Genomic DNA, 22,738 nt, shown 5'->3' with positions numbered 1-22,738 from the left:
CCCACACAGGGCATTTCTGGGCAAGGAATAGCCCTTGGGAGGTATAAACATGCTCAGCTGCATGGCAAGGATAAATAGCAACCCAACCTTAGGGCATGGGAGGCCAGCAACAGCCCAACAAGAAAGGTCCTTCACCTGTTCTAATCATCAGGCTAGGGTCCTGTGCAATAAACACATAAGGATAGAAGGAGATGAAATTTGGAAATCATTTGCAGGTGATTAACTATGGACCCAGTGCAGACAGCTGAACGGACCATCATGGTAGTTACTCGCCCTACACATAACTATTTAATGAAAATCTAAAATATGGTTCTAGCTGCATTTCAAATGCTCAACAGCAATAGGTATTAGGCAATGAAGATTATAGAACATTTCTATCATAGCATAAAGTTCTACTGGACAGTGCTGGTCTAGAGAACCTTTGGTTTCCCACCTCATGGAGAAAAGACAGTATAAAGGGGGCGCATTTATTGTCACTGTTCCAAATGTACAAAAAAAATTAGAAAATAACCCCCCAACTCAATTCCCCCCACCCCCACAACATTCCCCTCAACACAAATAATTTTTCCCAAAACCACAAACATAAACTGGTTCTGGTATTTTCATAAACAGTGCAGCTAAGAAACAGTTTAGAGAAAATTTAACAGGACTCAGATTATAACCATTCTGCCCTCTCAGCCCTGAGAGGCAGTAATTCCATACGGGTCCCAGTCCTCCCCATTGGTTTTCCCATCTCTGGTGGAAAAGTCCTTTGACAAAGTGATATGATGTTTGGCTGCTGCTTTAGAGATCCTCCTGTGCCTTCTTCTTCTTCTTGGGTTTTTCTTCTTGAATTACAGGGGGGTTTGTAGCCTCTCGCTTTAGATAGCTAATAAAATCACTTAATTCACGGCCACCCTGAAAACAGAAAGATAACTCTGAAAATTTAACCTTTTAAAAAACTGTGGATTTTCTACCCCCTCAATAGGAAGCCTTTTGTATTTTAAAAAGCACATTAGCAACCACATATATTGACCATGAGAGTTGAGTTTCTACTTATATAAACTCAGTTAAAGAACTGGATCTGTATGTGTGTGTCTGTATTTGTGGGGAGCTAAGACAATGCACTTACTTCATATTTCTTTGGATTTTGCTTCTTGTTGGCTGGAGAGAAGTAGATGGTAGGAAAACTGGGAAAAGAAAGAGTTGATGAAATTTCAGAGTAACTCTAACGTACACTTCCCTAATAACTGTTTCTAGGAATAACTTTTCTTCATGATTTCTCATCTGACCAGATACTATTGTCCATCAGTGACGAGGTTACATCCTATTAGAACACAGGAATATGAGAGCTCACAGGTCTGGGGCAGTCATGAGGGCCCATGCTGCACAAACTCTAAGCCAGGAAGGCACTGGTGGTTCTGTGTTCAACTGGAATATGAGGACTCTCCAAACCATGCCCAATACACACATGGTTTACAAGCTCATTTTTTCCTATCAATTGCCTAGACACTTTTACTAGCTTTTAATCTACTTACCCTCTGACTTCATATGGAGAAGGCACATCGTTGGCTGTAGCATCCATCTTGGCTATGACAATATTTGGATCTTTTCTGAGCTGTTAATAAAAAGGTTAGGTCTTTAAGTTTCAAGTTTTCAGTGACAGAGGGACACAGTCAATTTAGGACTTAAAACCATTAACAGCTGGATAGGTTTTGCTGCTGAGATGGAAAGAGTAGCGATACTTTCACAAGTATCAAACTTCCCATAAACTTCCCTTTTCGCTCTTGGTTCCTACATATTAAGACTATATACAGACACCTGCAAAATTACCTGGCCTAAGGAAGACATCAGCTAAGACAAGTGATTCAAGATGGAGGAATATAACGAATTCATATAAGCCATTACCAAATTCAGAAGCCAAAGTACTTTTAATCATAATCTAGATTGAGTCTGAGGAGTGGCAAGTTAAAGCAGGTATCTAAGGCACTGAGTAGGCTCAGAGCGCAGTCAGGAGACAGCACATAGGAGACAGCTGAAAGAAAATCCACCAGTGCCTAAGTTCTGAACTAATTAGGGTGACTATTAATCAACAGCCAATGCTAACTTCCAACTCAAATTCAACTGTATAATATACTTCACACTTACCTTCTCTCCCAGTTCTTTATACTTAGGCTCCAGATTCTTACAGTGACCACACCAAGGAGCATAAAACTCAATCAGCACATCTTTATTTTCATTATTCACTATTTCATCAAAATTCTCTGCTACCACTACCTGGAAAACACAGAAGATTCTCTAGTTGGTAAGGCCAGTTGAATACATTCATGAGCTGTATTTGTTTCTGGACTCAATCCCTCTCAAATTGGTTGTGTTGCCACTGAAAGTACATTATTGAAACCCAACTTGCACTTACAGGCTTTATTAAGATATTACCATTTCCCCAGAAAGCAACTCACTCCCATGTCTGTCACCTATCAGACTAAGTTCAAGAAATCACAGGGAACAAGTGCTACCCAACTCTTCCTTAAAATAATCTTACAGCAACAATGTTAAAACTACTCTCAGGGGTTAGCTTGTTCTGTCCCAAAGAGTCACCGAGCCCTAATACAAATATCATAAAATTCCCCTATTAAGCATTATGAGCTCTGCCAATGCTTAATTTATGATGAGAGACGTTAAGGACAAACCAAAACAGAAACTCAACAGCCAACCTCATCTTCACTTAGACCCAGCATTTTGGGAATAAAAAAGTGAGGAGAGGCAGCTGTGTAGGGGTTTGAGGACCCTGTGAGCCCCTCACCTTTACAGGCCCATCATTGCTCTCAGGGATAGGCTCAGACTTCAGGTATCTCTTCAGGTTGCCGTCAAAGTAATCCTCCAGGAATCTCTCAAGAGCCTTGCCATCACGCCTGGTATTAGAAAGGCAAGGATGAGCTTGTGAACATACTCCTACCAATGAGAGAACTAAAGGCAGTTTTTTAGAATAGTTTCCACTTTAGCTTAATTGTTTCTGTTTTAGCTTAAGTTTCAACCCTAGGAAGTAACTGGAAGTTAAAAAAAAAAAAAAAGAGGGAGCCCTCATTTTTCAATATGCAGAACTACAGACTGAATAAGAAACCACCACCTTCTTGTATTTCTAGTGTGTTCTTTGTGGATTAGAAAGGTCAGAGAAAGAAGAACACATCGGTCCTTCTGGAAATTCAATTCTGCAAAAGAACCAGGTCTTACTTTGTTGCTCTGGAGAACAGTGCCTATTTATGGTATCTTGTTTTACTGGCTTCACTCACAGGAAAATTTTCTCTTGTTTTAATCTCCCGAAGTCTCAGAAGGTGATGGTCAAAACTGTCTGGTTTTGTCTTAAGATGTCTCCAATTTCCTGAGTTTACTTTAGGCCAATGTGGTATTCCAAGAACAAAGACATTCTGTAGGGATGGGAGGGGACTGGTTTGGTCTGAAATTACATCAGTCTCAAAGAGGCTATCTAGTGTTCTCTATTTACTATATATAATGGCAGGGTGGAAATAGTCATGTAAGAATTCCAAGCTGCCATCTTTTTTGCTTTTCAAAATTTATTAAGAATCATGATCCTTAAAATATATCTATAACTAATTGAGAAAAATGACAGTCATGGGTCTTCACCTAGCTTCACATTCCAATGTTCTTCTTTATACATCCTCAGTAGTGTCTAAGGCTTTAACGGTGTCTTTGCAGAATCAAATCCCAAACCCACGCTAACTTGTAACTCACGAGAACTCCTCCTGCATGACAAACTTCTCTCCTTTTGCGGTTCTGACAGCAACAACAGGAATCTCTCCAGTAGTGCTTTCCAAGCCAAAATCTGAAAGTTCATGGCTAAAGGTTTTACGGCTAGCTACAGCAAAATGGAGTTTCTTCCCAGCATCCAGGAATTTCTTTGCCACCATCATTACTCTGTGGGAAACAAGGGAGATTTATGCGAAGAGTACACCAGGATGGTAAATCACTTCTGAAACCAAGAAGCAAGAAAGTAGAAAGCAACATTTAAGAGTCCCTGCAGCCCTCTGGAATCAGTGTGAACTTGTATTCTTGTGCACTGACATAGGATTATGGTGCACTGATGTCCTACTGAACTTCACTGCCAAACTAGTGGTATTCAAGCAAACAGTCCATTCCCACTGAATGCTGCCATATTATATAATATAAAATACTGCAGGCATTAATAACTAATCCAGAATGAAAATCTCTAAGGATCAAGTGCACTGAGGGTCTCAATGGGCAACAAGGCACAATGTGTTAAAGGACATTATGCCCGATAGTTTTTGGAAATAGTTTATTTGTCCTTATAGCTTCAAATGATCACACATGGTAAAAGGATAGTTAGAAGAAACTGTTTATGTACTGTGTAAATTTGTCTACAAAGGGGAAAAATTATTCTTATTACCTGTTTCTCCAGTAGTTGGAACCTTTAGCATTCTTTTCATAGTCCACATCATAGTAAGCGATGAGTAAATCCTTGCCCTGTAGTAAATCTTTATTGTCTTCTGTCATGTGAGGGCAGATACCAAAACTGAAATGACAGAATCCATCATCAAATTTGGCAGGTTTTTATCTATATTATGAAATTAACATTAAGTAACTGATAGTATGCTTAATAACCAAGATTAAAAAAAACTAAAATGAAGCCAAGAAAGGCCAAAAAAAGTATAAAGATGTACTCACATGTTTTCCTGAATAAATCTTTTAATCTTCCCACTGGTCATTTTCTGTTCTGTATATGCCACAGTCTTGTCTTCAAACTTGTTCGTCAGATGGGAAGGACGAAACAAGGTGATACCCCTTAAAAAAAAAATTTAGTAGGTAGACAGCAGAAGAACTATCTCCCATCTTTTATTATTTCAAGCTCAAACTATCTACAACATGATCCTCTCATCAACGCTAAGGAGCTTACCGCTTTAATCTCAAGTGCAAAAATTGGTTTTAATAAACCTAGGTTGGAAAGTTAGGAGACCTTAGTTCTAATTCTTGTTCTACCAACTAACTTCAAAGATTTTGGGCCAGCTATCAGTTTAATTCTTCAGCGCTTCAGCTTTTACATCAGTACAAAAGGGGGTTAGAGTAGACAATTTCCAAACCTTTAAAAACAACAGAAAAAAGTACCCAACTTACCCCAAAGCCCTAATATGTACAAATATGAGAAAGTAGAACTTGCTCTTATTGGAAGGTACCTTGCCCTGACACTCTCCTTGAAAATTCAACTCTCCCATACAGTAAGAAAATTACTTCAATAGAGAAAATATAGATAAGATCCCTTCCAGTTATAGAAATTCTTTAGGTATAATTCTATGTGATTATAGATAATGTTAAGGTTGAATTCATTAGAAATTTTTTGGTTCTAGATTTTTCTATCCCAGTAAATCCAGTTTACATAATTTTCCCTTGCTGGTAATACTTTGCCTGTCTCCCTAAGCCAAGTTTTCCTCATTCCACTGAACATTTGAAGGAAATTCCTTTTTACTTTCTAGCCTTTTATTCAGATAACACTGAACCCCAATTTGGTTCTGAGTCACAGATTTGTATCTAATACAAACATTCCCAGAAAATATCACTGTTCTAACCATTAATATCTTGCCTCTTGCTTTTGCTTCTCCTTCAATTCATTCCTCCTCTCCATACTACACACACCCATATATAGTTATATCACTTGTTTTGGGCTAGGTGTCAGCACCTTTAAGTCCTTATAGCCCCCTCTCAACTCTTCCAACATTAACTATGAACTTTATGTCAATTTTAAAACACAGGTATTTTCATAGCATACAGGGAAACTACATAGTGAAAAAGGACCTAATACAAACATGCTGGCAACCAAGAATCTAAATCTAAGACTTTTACTTTTTAAAGCAGTGTTGGCCTCTTGATGAAAGTGAAAGAGGAGAGTGAAAAAGTTGGCTTAAAGCTCAACATTCAGAAAACTAAGATCATGGCATCTGGTCCCACCACTTCATGGGAAATAGATGGGGAAACAGTGGAAACAGTGGAAGACTATTTTTCTGGGCTCCAACATCACTGCAGATGGTGATTGCAGCCATGAAATCAAAAGACACTTACTCCTTGGAAGGAAAGTTGTGACCAAACTAAACAGCATATTCAAAAGCAGAGACATTACTTTGCCAACAAAGGTCCGTCTAGTCAAGACTATGATTTTTCCAGTGGTCATGTATGGATATGAGAGTTGGACTGTGAAGAAAGCTGAGCGCCGAAGAATTGATGCTTTTGAACTGTGGTGTTGGAGAAGACGCTTGAGAGTCCCTTGGACTGCAAGGAGATCCAACCAGTCCATTCTAAAGATCAGTCCTGGGTGTTCATTGAAAGGACAGATGCTAAAGCTGAAGCCCCAATACTTTGGCCACCTCATGCGAAGAGTTGACTCATTGGAAAAGACTCTGATGCTGGGAGGGATTGGGGGTAGGAGGAGAAGGGGACGACAGAGGATGAGATGGCTGGATGGCATCACCGACTCGATGGACATGAGTTTGGGTGAACTCCGCGAATTGGTGATAGACAGGGAGGCCTGGCGTGCTGCAATTCACGGGGTTGCAAAGAGTCGGACACGACTGAGCGACTGAACTGACTGACTGACCAAGTTTCAGAGCAGCTGCTGTCAAAAAATTGAAATCAGTTCCAGATATGATCTTTAATGATGATATGGCATTGGGATACACATGAAGGCCTTAGGACACCCTTCTCATAAGGTCTTCTAAATAAGACTTTTGATCAGAGGCTGATTGCCACCTTTAATGGCAAGTGTGAGAGGCGGACACAGTGAACAAATCTAAGGTTAACAAGCTGATATGTGGTGTGCTTAATGAGCATAGAGCCTCATGGCAAAGCCCAACAACTTTGCAGCCAGATCGTCTAGCAGCAAAGGTTCTACCCTGGTTCCGCCACGTATAGCGTGTAAAGCTTAACCTCCTTGTGTGCCACCCTTAGACTCTCTTGACTGCTTTGCCATCCCTCCCCTTTCAAACGTCCACTATATGAGTGCCAGGGACTTTTCCTCTCAAACACAAAATTCATCACATTACTCTCTAGCTCAAAGTCTTTCAATGGCTCTCAAGTGTCTCAAAGATAAAATCTACATTTTTCTGTATGGCACTTAGGTCTTCTCTAATTTGGTCTCTGCTGACCTCTCCAACCTTACCTTTCACGATGACCTCATCTATGAACAATACTTCAGCAGTAATACAGGTTCCAACACACCTAGGTTATTTCACATCTCGAGGCCTTCCCTCCTGCTGCTCTACATGGAATAATCTTTATCCCCCACCATAACCTGCCAGAAAAATTTATCTTTCAAGATACACCTCAAGAGTGAGTTTCTCTATGATTTTTTTCCCCCTGATACTACTCCTGATCCCTCCTATGTACTTCTGGTACTCTGCCTAATTTCTATCACAATACCTGTAATGCTCACTCACACTTGTATTTTTAAATATATTTACTATCTCCTGCTACTAGATGCCCCTCAAGGGCAGCAACAGTTTCCAGAACTTAGCTTACTGCCTAATATGTGCTCAATAAAGCTTTTGGAAAAACGAGGCTTAAAAACCACCAGTTCAGTCCAGTCCAGTGGTTAGGATTCCACCTTCCAATGCAGGGGGCTGGATTTGATCCCTGATTGGGAAACTAAGATCCCATATGCCATGAAGCATGGCCAAAAGATTAAAAAATAATCTTAAAAAAATAAAAACAACACCAGTTCACACAATAGTACTTGGTCAAGGTGTATATCTACAAGGGCATTCAACTCAGTTACTTACTCTCCATCGTCATCGTATTTGTTCACCAGAGATTCAACATTGGTGTGTGCAAACCGGTAGTTATCCCTCAAGTTGCTGGCTGCTTTTAGAAACTCAGAGTGAGCTTCACTGAATAAATCCTTGAAAAAACCTATACAGAAAACGTCAAACACAAGGAAGAAACAGTAAGTGCTGAGACATATTCAAAACTTTAAAACTCCTCTATTCTTCAAAGCCTTTATTATGGATAAGCAAAGCAAGATAGGAAGGATCAGTTCTGCTTTGCCATGACTACTGAGGATATTCAACAAAATATTTAGGAGAACTATTCTTTCTCTACCCTTAAAAAAAAACGTTCTTGAGGAAGCTGAGGGAGATAATTTGTCAGGGTTCAAGTCTTAATTCTAGATTTTCACAGTTGAAAATTTTGAGCATACTGCTTAACTCCTTAGCGCTTCGGGGACTATTTTAGGTGTCAGAGGAGTCAATAAGGCAGTATGTCAAAATACAATGTAAATTAATTCACCATATTTTTTCTATGTCTTATATCTTTAGAACTTCAAATCTAGTAAAGTGTTTATTAAATGTCAACTTATGGTTTAACTCCTTGTAAAAAATACAGACTCAGGGCTTCCCAGGTGGCAAAGAGGTAAAGAATCCACATACAATGCAGGGGACATGGGTTCGATCCTTAGGCTAGGAAGCTCCACGTGCCGCAGAGCAGCTAGGCCTGCGCACCACAATTACTGAGCCTGGATTTTGGAGCCCGAGAACTGTAACTACTAAAGCTCGAGTGCCCTAGACCCCATGCTCTGCAGCAAGAGAAGACACTGCAATGAGAAGTCCTTGCGCCGTAACCAGAGAGTAGCCCCTGCAACTAGAGGAAAAACTAGAGAAAAGTCTGCATAGCAACAAAGACGGAGAACAGCCTAAAAAAATAAAACACATACACAGAATGAATAAAACTGGATAAGAAGTGACTTTTGGTCAAACTTAAATGATAAACCATCCTCTACTGCCAGAAAATCAGTTTTATTACAATAACGAGGAGATTAAGAGAAGCACAAGACTGTATGTTTAAATTTAAGTCAAATGTATTATACAACACATTTAAAACAAAACAAAGAACACTCAAGATGTAGAATGTGTTTAACTGGTTCAAGTTATTTTAAAAATAATAAGATATGATAACATCTGAAAAAGCAAAGACTGCTGTAAAAATACACACAAAGCCACACAAAGCCAGCAATTCAATCTTAAATTGTAAATTCTTCTACAACTGTGAAGTAGCAGCTACAGAGGTTTATCATTTATCTATACCCTCACCCTTTAAAACCCCATTTTCAGTCTTATATTATTATTTGAGTTAAATCTCAGGAGTTTAAGAAGTAACAGGAAAAACTAAAGCTATTCCTCTTTTAGTTCTTTGACTAAATCCTTACATCTGTAAGAATACCAAGCCACTCAAATAAAACCACTTTCCCCCCATATTACATTAATAGTAATGCTGACCTAGTTTTGCCAGTTGTCTTTTAACTGCCCACAAGCCTTCCTAAACAGTTTTAACTTGATTGTTTACTCAGACTTAGAGGACTTTTGAAACCATGTTGACGATTTTGTGGCACAATCAAACTTGCTACTTACCCACCACAGAAGCATCTTTATCGCTAATGAACTTTTCAAATTCTTCCTCAGACTTGAGAGGAACTGAAGCTGGTCCAGCCTGTTTCTTCAGGTGGCTGACAATTCCATCTTAAAAGACAAAAGATGATAGCAACACAAATTTATAATTTTTGAAAAGTAACCAACCATTCACATGATTTAAAGTTCGAAAAGTTACAAAACATACACAATTACATTTTCTTCCGTCCCTAGTTACCCAGTCTCCTCCCCACAGGATAAAACATCAGTTTCTTATATATCCCTCCAGACATGCTTTCTTTGCTCCTCTAAAGGCAGCATACATGTACACTGTTCTGTATTTTGTTTTTGCCATTTAACACAATTTAGAGATAATTACGTCAATAAACATAAAGAGTTATCTCAATCTTCTTTATTGCCACATAGTATTTCACTGTATGGATGTAACATAATTTATTTAACCAGCCACAGTTGATGAACATTTGTTTCCAATTTCTTGCTGCTATGATACTGCCATAAACAACCATGTACTAATGTCCTTCTACACATGATTGAGTGTATCTATAGGGTAACTTCCTAAAAGTGGATTCACTGGGTCAAAAAGAGGACATGCATTTATAACTGTTTAACTGGCTCCCAAATAGACAGTACTTATTTATATCCCTACCAGTCATGTAGTGAAGTGTTTACAACATAAACGATGCCCTTGTGCACGCTGCTCTCTGCCTCAGTCTTTCAGATAACCACCTGGCTTCCTTCCTCACTTCCTCCTCCTTTAGGTCTTCACTCAAAATGTCATCTTCTGGTGGTAGAGTAGGTGAGAATCCACCTGCCAATGCAGGGGACAAGGGTTTGGTTCCTTGTCGGGGAAGATCCCATATGCTGAGGAGCAACTAAGCCCATGCACCACAACTACTAAAGCCTGCATGCTTGAGGGCCAAGAGCCGCAGCTACTGAGCCCCTGTGCGTAGGGCCCCGCGCTCACGCGCCGAGAAGCCCGTGCGCCACAGCTAGAGAGGCACCCCAGCACTAGGTAGAAAAAGCCTGTGTGCAGCAACCAGAAGGCAAAGGAATACATTCTAAAAATAGGTACAATGAATCAGGTAACAATTCTCGGGCCTGCAAAGGGACAGTAATTACCATCAGATCAGATCAGTCGCTCAGTAGTGTCCGACTCTTTGCGACCCCATGAATCACAGCACGCCAGGCTTCCCTGTCCATCACCAACTCCCGGAGTTCACTCAGACTCACGTCCATCGAGTCAGTGATGCCATCCAGCCATCTCATCCTCTGTCGTCCCCTTCTCCTCCTGCCCCCAATCCCTCCCAGCATCAGAGTCTTTTCCAATGAGTCAACTCTTCGCATGAGGTGGCCAAAGTACTGGAGTTTCAGCTTTAGCATCATTCCTTCCAAAGAAATCCCAGGACTGATCTCCTTCAGGATGGACTGGTTGGATCTCTGTGCAGTCCAAGGGACTCTCAAGAGTCTTCTCCAACACCACAGTTCAAAAGCATCAATTCTTTGGCGCTCAGCCTTCTTCACAGTCCAACTCTCACATCCACACATGACCACAGGAAAAACCATAGCCTTGACCAGACGAACCTTTGTTGGCAAAGTAATGTCTCTGCTTTTGAATATGCTATCTAGGTTGGTCATAACTTTCCTTCCAAGGAGTAAGCGTCTTTTAATTTCATGGCTACAGTCACCATCTGTAGTGATTTTGGAGCCAGAAAAATAAAGTCTGACACTGTTTCCACTGTTTCCCCATCTATTTCCCATGACATGATGGGACCAGATGCCATGATCTTCGTTTTCTGAATGTTGAGCTTTAAGCCAACTTTTTCACTCTCCACTTTCACTTTCATCAAGAGGCTTTTGAGTTCCTCTTCACTTTCTGCCATAAGGGTGGTGTCATCTGTATATCTGAGGTTATTGATATTTCTCCCGGCAATCTTGATTCCAGCTTGTGCTTCTTCCAGCCCAGCATTTCTCATGATGTACTCTGCATATAAGTTAAATAAGCAGGGTGACAATATACAGCCTTGACGAACTCCTTTTCCTATTTGGAACCAGTCTGTTGTTCCATGTCCAGTTCTAACTGTTGCTTCCTGACCTGCATACAGATTTCTCAAGAGGCACGTCAGGTGGTCTGGTATTCCCATCTCTTTCACAATTTCCACAGTTTATTGTGATCCACACAGTCAAAGGCTTTGGCATAGTCAATAAAGCAGAAATAGATGTTTTTCTGGAACTCTCTTGCTTTTTCCATGATCCAGCAGATGTTGGCAATTTGATCTCTGGTTCCTTTGCCTTTTCTAAAACCAGCTTGAACATCAGGAAGTTCACGGTTCACATATTGCTGAAGCCTGGCTTGGAGAATTTTGAGCATTACTTTACTAGCGTGTGAGATGAGTGCAATTGTGCGGTAGTTTGAGCATTCTTTGGCATTGCCTTTATTTGGGATTGGAATGAAAACTGACCTTTTCCAGTCCTGTGGCCACTGCCGAGCTTTCCAAATTTGCTGGCATATCGAGAGCAGCACTTTCACAACATCATCTTTCAGGATTTGAAATAGCTCAACTGGAATTCCATCACCTCCACTAGCTTTGTTCCTAGTGATGCTTTCTAAGGCCCACTTGACTTCACATTCCAGGATGTCTGGCTCTAGGTCAGTGATCACACCATCGTGATTATCTGGGTCGTGAAGATCTTTTTTGTACAGTTCTTCTGTGTATTCTTGCCATCTCTTCTTAATATCTTCTGCTTCTGTTAGGTCCATACCATTTCTGTCCTTTATTGAGCTCATCTTTGCATGAAATGTTCCTTTGGTATCTCTGATTTTCTTGAAGAGACCCCTAGTCTTTCCCATTCTGTTGTTTTCCATTTCTTTGCATTGATCACTGAAGAAGGCTTTCTTATCTCTTCTTGCTATTCTTTGGAACTCTGCATTCAGATGTTTATATCTTTCCTTTTCTCCTTTGCTTTTGGCTTCTCTTCTTTTCACAGCTATTTGTAAGGCCTCCTCAGACAAAGAACTTTACCTCAGGGATATGATGAAAAGTGTTACTTTTTTCCCTGAGTATTTACAATTCTCTGAGAGGTATAATGGGAGTGCTGAGCAACCACTTTATTACTGATCTCCTGGAGCTTACAATATAAGTAAATATCCAACTAAATCCCCAAATAAGCAAGCAATTTAAAATATCAGATAGTGGGACTTTCCTGGTAGCTCAGTGGGTAAGACTCCAGCTCCCAATGCAGGGAGTTTGATCCCTGGTTGGAGAACCAGATCCCGCATGCATCCTGCAACTCAAAAGTCCACGAGTTGCAACTAAGATCCAGCACAGCTAACAAATTAAACAAAGAATATTAAAATATATATATCAGATAGTAACCAGTGCTATGCAGAGAATGAAGAGGCTGTTAAGTATATGACTGGCTGGCTACCTTAGATTTGATAGTCTGGTAGAAAGAGAATTTGGTGGGGCATGGCATACTACCCAGTTTGTGGAATCTTAGTTCCCTGACCAGGGATTAAACCCAGGTCCCAGCAGCGAAAGCACCAGTGTACCACCAGGCAATTCCCTGGGAAGTGAAATTTACGCCAGGATCTGAATGACAAAGAGAGTCAAGCCATGCAAACATGGGGGAAGATCATCTCAGACTGTGAACACAACCAGGACAAAGGCCCTAAAGTCAAACAGTCTTGAGGTGACATTCGAGTTAGGCAGGGGCCATGTTATGTAGAGCTTTGTGTACAAGTAACAATCATACATGCTGAAAAAATTCCACGTCACCTAAAATGCCCGAACTGAGCGAACCTTCCTCTTAGCTGTTAAAATATGCCCAGTTAATTGTTAAGACTCAAGATCAAACTGTCCAAAATATATTTTCTCATCCATTATGGGCCCTACCAACAGGGCCAGACTATTTACCTCCCAAACCTCTCCTGTCATCCTTGCTAATTATACTCCAGCCACAAGGTCCTCCTGTCCTTTGAACACATCAAGCTCAGTGATGTCTTAGGGTCTTTTTGCACCTGTTTTCCCTCTGCCTGGAAAGCTCTGGTCCACATATTCTCATGGCTAGCTCCTTCCGAGCATTCACCTCAAAGGTTACGTCCCTAATCACCGTTATAATAATGTGGTACTCCCACCCCCAATCACTATCACATCATATAGTTTTATTTTTCTCCTTTTTAATGCTCTTATAACTGACTGAATTTATCTTATCCATATAGATTATTGATGTGTATAACAACATAGCATACACACTTTTAAAATTGTGGTAAAATATACATAGTATAAAATCTGCCATTTTAACCATTTTAAAGTATATAGTTCTGTGGCATCAAGTACATTCACACCACTGTTCAACTAATCTCCAGACTGCAGAAATCAATTGCTTTCATCTTGCAAAACTGAAACTCTATTCATTATAAACAACTCCCCACCACTCTTGTGAAGCACATTCTACTCTGTCTCTAGGAAACTGACCACTCAAGGAATTTCGTACAAGTGGAATGACACAGTATGTGTCTTTTTGTGACTGGCGTATCTCACTTAGCATGTTTTCAAGGTTCACCCATGTCACAGCACATCAGAACTAACTTTTAAGACTGAATAATATTCCATTGTATTATATACAATTTTTATATAATTCTTCCAGACTCTGCTTTTAATTCTTTTAAGTATATACTCAGAAGTGGAACCGGTGGATCACACAGTAATTGTATTTTTATTTTTTTCAGAACCGCTGTGCTGTTTTCCATAGTGGCTGCATGCACTATTTTATGTCAAGTTCACACCAACATTGCACAAGAGTTCCAATTTCGCCACATCCTTGCCAACACTTGTTCTTTTCTTTTTTAGTAGTAGTTATCCTGATGGATGTGATGTGGTTATCTATGTATGTATATTTTTAAACCTGTGTGCTGCCTTCATTGCCCAGAATGTAAGCATCATAAGAGTGAGAACCATGGCTGCTTTATTCATCAATAAACTCTGGGCACCATACTATAGTATCTGGCACAGAGTCAGTACTCAATAAATATTTGTCAAATAAAAAAATGCCTGGTAAACCTTATAAATCAACCTCAAGTATTTTCTATATTACTTACGTAATCTGTTTAGTTAGAGAAGTCTTTTGTCAAGTGTCCAAATTGACCTCTTAGATGAGGAATTTTTAAGTATGTTGTATAGAAAATGTCATTTCCACTACAAAGAACAGAGGACCCAAAGAGTTCCAGTTTCCAAAATGTAATTCAGGTTCCTTACCGGCAGTCCTAGGCCCATCATAGGCACCTGATTCTTCACCATCTCTAAATATCTTCAGGGTTGGATATCCACTCACTCCATACTTATTACAGGTGTTCGTGTTGGCAGTACAATCCACCTAAAGATGAAAATACATGAACCATTTGTTATCCAAAAGTCTGCTGCAGGCTTTTCCCACATTCCCAAAACATGAAGAGTGGTCAAATCAAAATATCAAGCAATTCATGACACACATCCCACAGACACTAGATTTTAAAGGCAGACTGGTGTTGGTCTAGCTACATCAGAACCACCTACCAGGAACTCTAAAATTTAGATTCCTGGGCCTCATATAAAATGCACAAATGACTATTGAAATTCTATTCTGGGAGTCTCTACTGTCTAAAGCAATTATTCCACCCTTTCCCCGTCCCTCAGAATATGAGAGAGATAAATCACTTAAATTAGTAATAATGGCTTACTTTGATAATGATTATCATCAATGGGATGTATGGATTGATATATCACCATCAGGTGGGGTATAATTTGATTTAGCAAGTCACAAATGGTTATTAGCAAAGGTACTGATATTTAAACAAGCTCCCTGAGCTAGTCTGAATCTGGGCTAAACTAAAACATGACAGACAGATCTAGTGAGACCTACCAGGAAGACGAAAAACAATTTTCCATCTATTTAGCCATTTCTTCCAAGCAAGGTAATGCAGCCAGCACTTTGCATGTATTTCCTCATTTAATCTACACAAGATTCTGAGGAATGATCCCAATGCCTTAACATAAACTGAAGTTCAGAAAAGTAATGTATCTCCAGTAACGTAGGCTACAGCTACATGAGGCAGGAACAAAGTCATGACAGAAACTCTTTTTCTTTTTAAAATTAATTTATTTTTTATTGAAAGATAATTGCTTTATAGAATTTTGCTGTTTTCTGTCAAACCTCAACATGAATCAGCCATAGGTATACATGTATCCCCTCCTTTTTGAAACTCCCTCCCATCTCCCTCCCCATCCCACCCCTCTAGATTGATACAGAGCCTATTTGACTTTCCTGAGCCATACAGCAAATTCCTGTTGGTTATCCATTTTACATATGGTATTGTAAAAGAATACGGAACGCTTCATGAATCTGGGCGTCATCCTTACACAGGGGCCATGCTAATCTTCTCTGTATCGTTCCAATTTTAATATATGTACTGCCGAAGCAAGCACTGAACTCTTTTTCTATGGCAAGTTGCCATAGAACATCAGGATTAAAAGTGGCTTTCAGGAATTCCCCGATCGTCCAGCGGCTAAGAGTCCATGCTCCCAATACTGGGGGCCTGGGTTCGATCCCTTGTCAGGGAACTAGATCCCACTTGCTGCAACTAAAACCCAGCGCAGCCAAAGTAATAAATTAAAAAAAAAAAATCAGTTTTCAAAAACAGCCCTATACAGGTATGAATTATTTACTAGAGACTGGTAAGATATGAACTCTTAGACTGGAGCAACTAGGAGTTTGCAACACAACAATGACAAAATTCTGGAAGCATTACTTTGACTGTAAAAGCAAATACTAAGTTTACAGTTGACCAGTTACTCACTTAACATCCTCTTGTCATCTTCCTATTCCCATCACTGTGACTAGCGTATGGTAATTTAGGGAACTCATTTACTCAATGATAATTTTCCTCTAACCTTGTCTACTGTAATTTTACTTTCCACATTTGCCCCTTCTTATTTACCATATATCTTACTTTTTTATTACACCAGTATTTCCCAGTTTCACCACTTTTAATCTTTCAAAGCCATAATAGTCAGTTGTGTATTTACCCAGAACCTCCTTTTCTCTCTTCTTAGCAATTATGAACAAAGAAAATCAATGTTAATTGTTAACCAATTACTATTTAAAATACTTTGTTTCCTTTAATGAAGAATTTGCCTATACTCACCTTTGCTAATGGGACTATTCCTTTTAATCTGGTAGCTGCAGCTTCATACTCTGGGGCAAGCTTTTTGCAGTGTCCACACCTATGTAAATATATTAAAGAAAAAGCTTATATATCCTATAAGTTTGTTAATTTTGTTTCTCTAGGAAGGACTTCGAATTATACTACTACTTTTGACTAATAGCTGCTTCCAAAAGAAAACACATCATCTGAACAACATCCAGTACTGATAAGGTTAATCAGATCCCTCAGAAGTAAAGGTACTATTATCTCAAGCCTGTGATCTACTCTATAGGACTGGCTCAGTCCAGAACAGCATCTATCTTCAATTAGAAGTGCAATGGGGGTGGGGGGATAAACTGGGAATCTGGAATTAACATATACACAATACTATATGGTAAACAAGGGCTTACCGTATAGCACAGGGAACTATATTCAGTATCTTGTAATAACCTATAATGGGAAAGAATCTAAAAGATGTACCTAAGAAGCAAGCCTGATTTTTATGGCTACACAGTTCACCTGACTATAACAGCTCATGAGGATAAAGCATTATGTCAATTAGAGTATTTTCCCAGAGGGCCATTATAACACCTGCTCCTCTGCCCAGAAGCCCTACCAATCCCTTAGGCACACTGTACTTGCAATGTGGGGAGCAGTATATCAGCACAGATCTAGCACCACTATATATCATCTCTTCAAAAACCAACAGGTTGCAGAGGGATCCCTTAGAGAAGGTGCGTAGTTCTTTGACCTCCCCACAGACAGCAAAAATAGAATCAGAAAACATAAGGAAGGAAACAAGGAAGAAATTTGAGCTGACATATTTCATAGTCAAAAGTCACACATTTAGTAATGGATGAATAAGTAACTCTGAAACACTTTGCCCCCCAAAACTTGTTTAAAACAAAATAAAGAATTTATATTCTTCAAGGTCCGTACAAGTGCTACTCAAAAATAATCACTAGAAAGCTGACACAGAAAGAGAGTAATATTAAAAAAAACTATAACATGTTGCTTAGGGTCGCTGACAGAAAAGGCAATGGCAACCCACTCCAGTACTCTTGCCTGGAGAATCCCATGGAGGGAGGAGCCTGGAGGGCTGTAGTCCGTGGGGTTGCTAAGAGTCGGACATGACTGGGCGACTTCGCTTTCACTTTTCACTTTCATGCATTGGAGAAGGAAATGGCAACCCATTCCAGTGTTCCTGCCTGGAGAATCCCAGGGACGGGGGAGCCTGGTGGGCTGCCATCTATGGGGTCGAACAGAGTCGGACACGACTGAAGTGACTTAGCAGCAGGGTCGCTGAATAATTGATGCTTTTGAACTGTGGTGTTGGAGAAGACTCTTGGAGAGTCCCTTTGACTGCAAGGAGATCAAACTAGTCAATTCTAAAGGACATCAACCCTGAATATTCATTGGAATGACTGAAGCTGAAGCTCCAATACTTTGACCACCTGATGAGAAGAACTGACTCACTGGAAAAGATCCTGATGCTGGGAAAGATTGAAGGCAGGAGAAGGGGACGACAGAGGATGAGATGGTTGGATGGCATCACCAAATCGATGGACATGAGTTTGAGGAAGCTCCGGGAATTGGTGAAGGACAGGGAAGCCTGGCGTACTGCAGTCCATGGGGTTGCAAGGAATCAGACATGACTGAGTGACTGAACAGAACTAGGGTCACAGACATATTTACTAAAAGTATAGAAGAACCAAATGATAAAAACCAAATTCAGGACAAGGAAGTGTGTAACCTGGGGAAAGAGTACACAGGAAACTTCAACTGTCCTCGCTTTATTTTTCAGACTGGGCAGGTGGTGAATTAATGGTATTCCTTATACTGTATTTCACAGATGCACATTTTACTGCATTAGAACATCAGAAACTGGGATATGTCTTGCAATCACATCATGGTTTCAGTGGTAGCATTTCTCACTTTGTGAGACATAAAATATGGTATTATTATATCCTCTGTATTCCACAATATATTAAAAAAATTCATGCACATGCATTGTAACAAAAATACACAAATCCCAAATGATTTAATAAAAGAACCAAATTAGCTGAGAAATCTAGGCTTCTGGGAACATAATACAGGGGTGCAAAGGTTAAAAATGAATGTGTGTTAAGGAACTGATCTGGGTCTTAAAGATTTAAGGCTTCATACAGGACAGGATAGGGTATTTTACAGAAGGGAATAGTAGAGCAAAAGTAAAATTACTAGTAAGAATGATTCATTCAAGAGAACTACGAAGGGCTTTTTTTTTTTTTTTTTTTATAAGAGACAATGTGTTATACGTATTAAGAGATTTCTGTTGAATACATATGTAGTAATTGTCCAAAAAGAATGAGGCAACAGATTTATGAATAGTTTCACTTCAGCTACCTTTAAACATCTGAAGAGAATAGTATAAAATAATTAGGCCAGACAAGTGGGTCTCATGGAGAAAGCAATGGCACCCCACTCCAGTACTCTTGCCTGGAAAATCCATGGATGGAGGAGCCTGGAAGGCTGCAGTCCATGGGGTCACTAAAAGTCAGACACGACTAAGCGACTTCACTTTCACTTTTTACTTTCATGCATTGGAGAAGGAAATGGCAACCCATACCAGTGTTCTTGCCTGGAGAATCCCAGGGATGGGGAAGCCCGGTGGGCTGCCGTCTATGGGGTCCCACAGAGTCAGACAAGACGGAAGCAACTTAGCAGCAGCAGTAGTAGCAGTGGGTCCCAACACAGATGCATATACAAAGTATCAATTAAGCATTAAAAAAAAACAAACCCAAAACCCTGTGCTGAGGCACCACCCTGGGACTTACTGAATGATTCCTCTGGGAATCCAGGAGATAATCAGAGGGACTGGGCTGGGACTGAAAACCGCTGCCTTAAGCACTGCTGCTATCCACAATATCATCAAATACCCAAAGGAAGGACCTGTCTGACAAGTTCCAGTGGAGGAGACTGCCTCTTTAAAATTCATCAGGAATAGAATTTAGGTAGATTTTGAAGGTGATCATCAAGTTTTACCACTACTTCTTTCACCTACTACTGGATAATACTAAAACACAAATAATCCCATTCACCTTCAGGGATGCTACCTAGCAACTAATCCAGGTAGTTTAAATTAGGAATCCCAACATATATTCACCCAACAACCATTACTTCATGACTGCACTGTGCCATATGCTATTTTAGCTTTTGACAGAAGAAAAACTGATATAGTCCTCACCCTGTAGAAACATCAGTCTGGCAGGGGTGATAGTATTATTAGATCCTAATAGAGGGAGCAACCAGTTAGTGGTCCAGAGAAGTAAGACATTAACTATTGAGCTAAATCCTACTGAAAAGACCAAATTGGGGAGGGAGAGGAGGAGGGAATTCCAAGGAAAGAAATCAGTATGTGTAAGAAAAATATTAACTATTCCACTTTATACTATCCACATAGTCTTTTTCTATATCTATAAAAACAGTATCAAGTATCATTAATTAATACTACTGCCCCAGAGGACAGGGCACAAACCTACAACACACGCAGATGCTGAAGACTTAAAACTTCACACTGACCAGTAATTTTCAAAAATTATCACATTTAAATAGTTCTATTTATTCCCACAGAAATTCAGATACTCCCATTCTTCCAAATTACATAGATGATGACTCCATAATGGAAATATTAGGCTACAGAATCAGCTGCAAAGATATCTGTCACTTTCACTTGTAAAACGAAAGTGGAAACAATACCCTAAGACAAATGAGAAAAACAACTTGCTCAAAACAGGTCCATTTTACTCTTAACAAGGATTCTTTAACTGTTCCTATCTCACATGTAACAAGAGTACAAAGGAATAATAGCAGCTGGAAAATATTTTCAGCTAAAATATTAATAAATAGCTGAATGTGAAGAAATAAGGACATCATCAACAGGTAACTTCCTTGATTCCAAATTACTCATTCAGCAAACTGATCCTTCCTGCAGGCATTACAGAGGATGACTCTTTACCTTCCAGACCAGTTAAAAGGTGACACCACAGCAGAGGTCCACCCAACTTTAGGGACAGTTAGCGTACAATGGGCTGTGCAGTTCTTAGGGAAGCACGTGCAACAATTTAAAGCAGCATGTGCATGCGTGCTGAGGCTCTTCAGTCATGTCCCACTCTGTGCAACCCCATGGACTACAGTCCGCCAGGCTCCTCTGTCCAAGGGATTCTCCAGGCAAGAATACTGGAGTGGGTTGCCATGCCCTCTTCCAGGGAATCTTCCTGACCCAAGGACTGAACCAGAGTCTCTTGTATCTCCTGCATTGGCAGGCCGGTTCTTTACCACTAGCGCCCCCAGGGAAGCCCTTAAAGTAGCAGAGAACACCTCAATTGTAAAAATAAAAATCTTCTTTAAACTAACAGTCTGATAGCCCACAATTCTCCAGCAATTCACTTCATATTGACCCCTCTAGTCACACAGGCACCTCCCAGTTTTGATACAGCTCCATACAGCCATTCTAATTACAGGAACACCCCCTCAAAGTCATTGTTATGTGATTGAGACCAGTTGTTTCTGAGAGAATGTGAGTTCTAGAGATGTATAAGGACCACCTGTGATGTATAACCAGTACTGCCAGTTAGTCGAGGGAACACCCTAGATGCAAAGTCTATCAGAAGTTGAAAATGTGTTGCTAAGCACACCCTTCTGTGGTCTTCATTACAGGATTTCTAGTGTACCCTCAAGTCGGCTGAGCCCCTGTAGAGTGAAGACCAGAGTTACTGACAGAAGTAAATGCAAGTTATCCACTAACTTTCTTTTACTTAGACTTCTGAATACAAATAGTTTTTAATTAAGGGTCACTGTAGCAGGAGAAAAATTAAGTACTGTAATTAGCATGGTTATACTGAGCCATCACCAGCGTTAAGATAATCATTGTTTGCTATGATAAATATCTTGGGGTTAAAAAAAAAAAAAAGCCAACATTCAAGTTTCCTGAGCCACAAATTCTATTTGCTCTCTCCCCACCCCCACCCCCAGTCAGCTGTATCCTAAGGAACTTACATCCTAGTTAAGTCACCCTTAAGTGGAGTATTTCTCCAACACTGCTTACTTTCTCATTGGGGTCTTCTTTGGCATTTTCCAGAAATCCTAATTGAAACTGACCATTTAGACAGCTTCTTGTGGAATTACTCTGTCCATCTACTCTTTCTAACTGAATTCTGCTGGTGCTGAGAAGCATCAGTTGAACGAAGAAAGTGTGCACCAGGCGAAGGACAAAATAACTGCCTGCCTTAAGAAAGCACAAATGACCATTCTGCAGCCACTTGAGTGACCTTGGCTAGAAACCAACGGCTGCCTGGGGCAAGAAGAAAGGAAGTACCCTGGGGGCGCAGGGCCTCTGCATTTGGTGAAACGTTAGGTTCCAATATAAGGCCTCGCGAAGCCTAGTCTGTAGAACGGAAAACAGTAGCACTGACTCACGCAGAAACTCTAAAGACACCATCGAAGCTGCGGGGGAGGGGGTGGTCAAACCCTCTGCAAATAGGAAGTGCCGCAGGAGCACCGAGGTAAGGATGTGGCCCTGCGCGAGAGGGGCCTTCGCTTTCTCCTTCTCGGCTCTCGCTGCCAGGAGGCTCAGCACCGACTTCTCCGCTCTCGGCGAGCCAGCTCGGGTCTCCGTGGGCGGAAAACCTGCCGGCCGCAGCCGGGCTCTCCGGAATGATGGAGGGCGCCGACGCTGCGTAGGCCCAACCGTTCCCGCGCCTTCGCCCCCTGCCCACCCGGCCGCCCCTCTCCCGCCCCGGCTGAGTGGCCTCACCAGGGGGCGAAGAACTCGACGAGCATGAGGCCAGAAGAGCCCGTGTCGGTGATGCGACTCTCGAAGTTGTCGTCCGTGAGTTCCAGCACATCGGAGGCAGCAGCGAGGCGGGCCGCGGCGAGGAGCAGCGCCAGGCCTGGGAACAGCGCTAGGCGGCGGAGGCGCATGGCGACGAGGTAAGGCGAGGGGGCGGCCAGGAGGGTCGGGGCTCGGTGGGGACTGCGGAGACCGGGCCGGCAACCACGTACCCTCAGCCTGCGATCGCGCGTCTGGCCCAGGCGGACCTGCAGCCGGAGGTCCCAACCCCCCAGCCCGGCTCGGGCCGCAGTGTGGCAGCCGCCGATT

At 41.0% G+C, this 22,738-nt stretch overlaps 1 protein-coding gene and 1 non-coding gene across 2 annotated transcripts; both read right to left on the bottom strand.

The window, feature by feature from the left end:
* Positions 1 to 453: 453 nt before the first annotated feature.
* PDIA3 (protein disulfide isomerase family A member 3) lies at positions 454 to 22,717 on the bottom strand. The gene is made up of 13 exons (XM_027520683.1): positions 22,394 to 22,717; positions 16,600 to 16,678; positions 14,675 to 14,792; positions 9,402 to 9,509; positions 7,779 to 7,908; positions 4,681 to 4,797; positions 4,403 to 4,528; positions 3,730 to 3,912; positions 2,783 to 2,891; positions 2,128 to 2,256; positions 1,518 to 1,597; positions 1,112 to 1,169; positions 454 to 897 (listed from the first exon to the last, which is right to left on the bottom strand). The coding sequence occupies exons 1-13, from the start codon at positions 22,558 to 22,560 to the stop codon at positions 784 to 786; spliced, it is 1,518 nt and encodes a 505-aa protein (XP_027376484.1). The 5' UTR covers positions 22,561 to 22,717; the 3' UTR covers positions 454 to 783.
* LOC113880231 lies at positions 15,774 to 15,880 on the bottom strand. The gene has a single exon (XR_003507689.1). It is a non-coding gene; the product is annotated as a U6 spliceosomal RNA (small nuclear RNA).
* Positions 22,718 to 22,738: the final 21 nt, after the last annotated feature.

Source organism: Bos indicus x Bos taurus, chromosome 21 (genome assembly GCF_003369695.1).
Source record: "Bos indicus x Bos taurus breed Angus x Brahman F1 hybrid chromosome 21, Bos_hybrid_MaternalHap_v2.0, whole genome shotgun sequence".
In the NCBI taxonomy this organism is placed as follows: Eukaryota; Metazoa; Chordata; class Mammalia; order Artiodactyla; family Bovidae; genus Bos; species Bos indicus x Bos taurus.
Note: the sequence above shows the minus strand (reverse complement) of the source record. Positions and strands in the feature narration are given on the sequence as shown.

Bases quoted from the DNA above. Each gene is read 5' to 3' on its own strand.
- PDIA3 (XM_027520683.1), bottom strand. From the start codon at position 22,560: ATGCGCCTCCGCCGCCTAGCGCTGTTCCCAGGCCTGGCGCTGCTCCTC. The intron at 14,793-16,599 runs GTGAGTATAGGC...TTTCATCTTTAG, and splicing joins GAATAGTCCCATTAGCAAAG to GTGGATTGTACTGCCAACAC. The intron at 1,598-2,127 runs GTAAGTGTGAAG...TTTTATTAACAG, and splicing joins ATAAAGAACTGGGAGAGAAG to CTCAGAAAAGATCCAAATAT.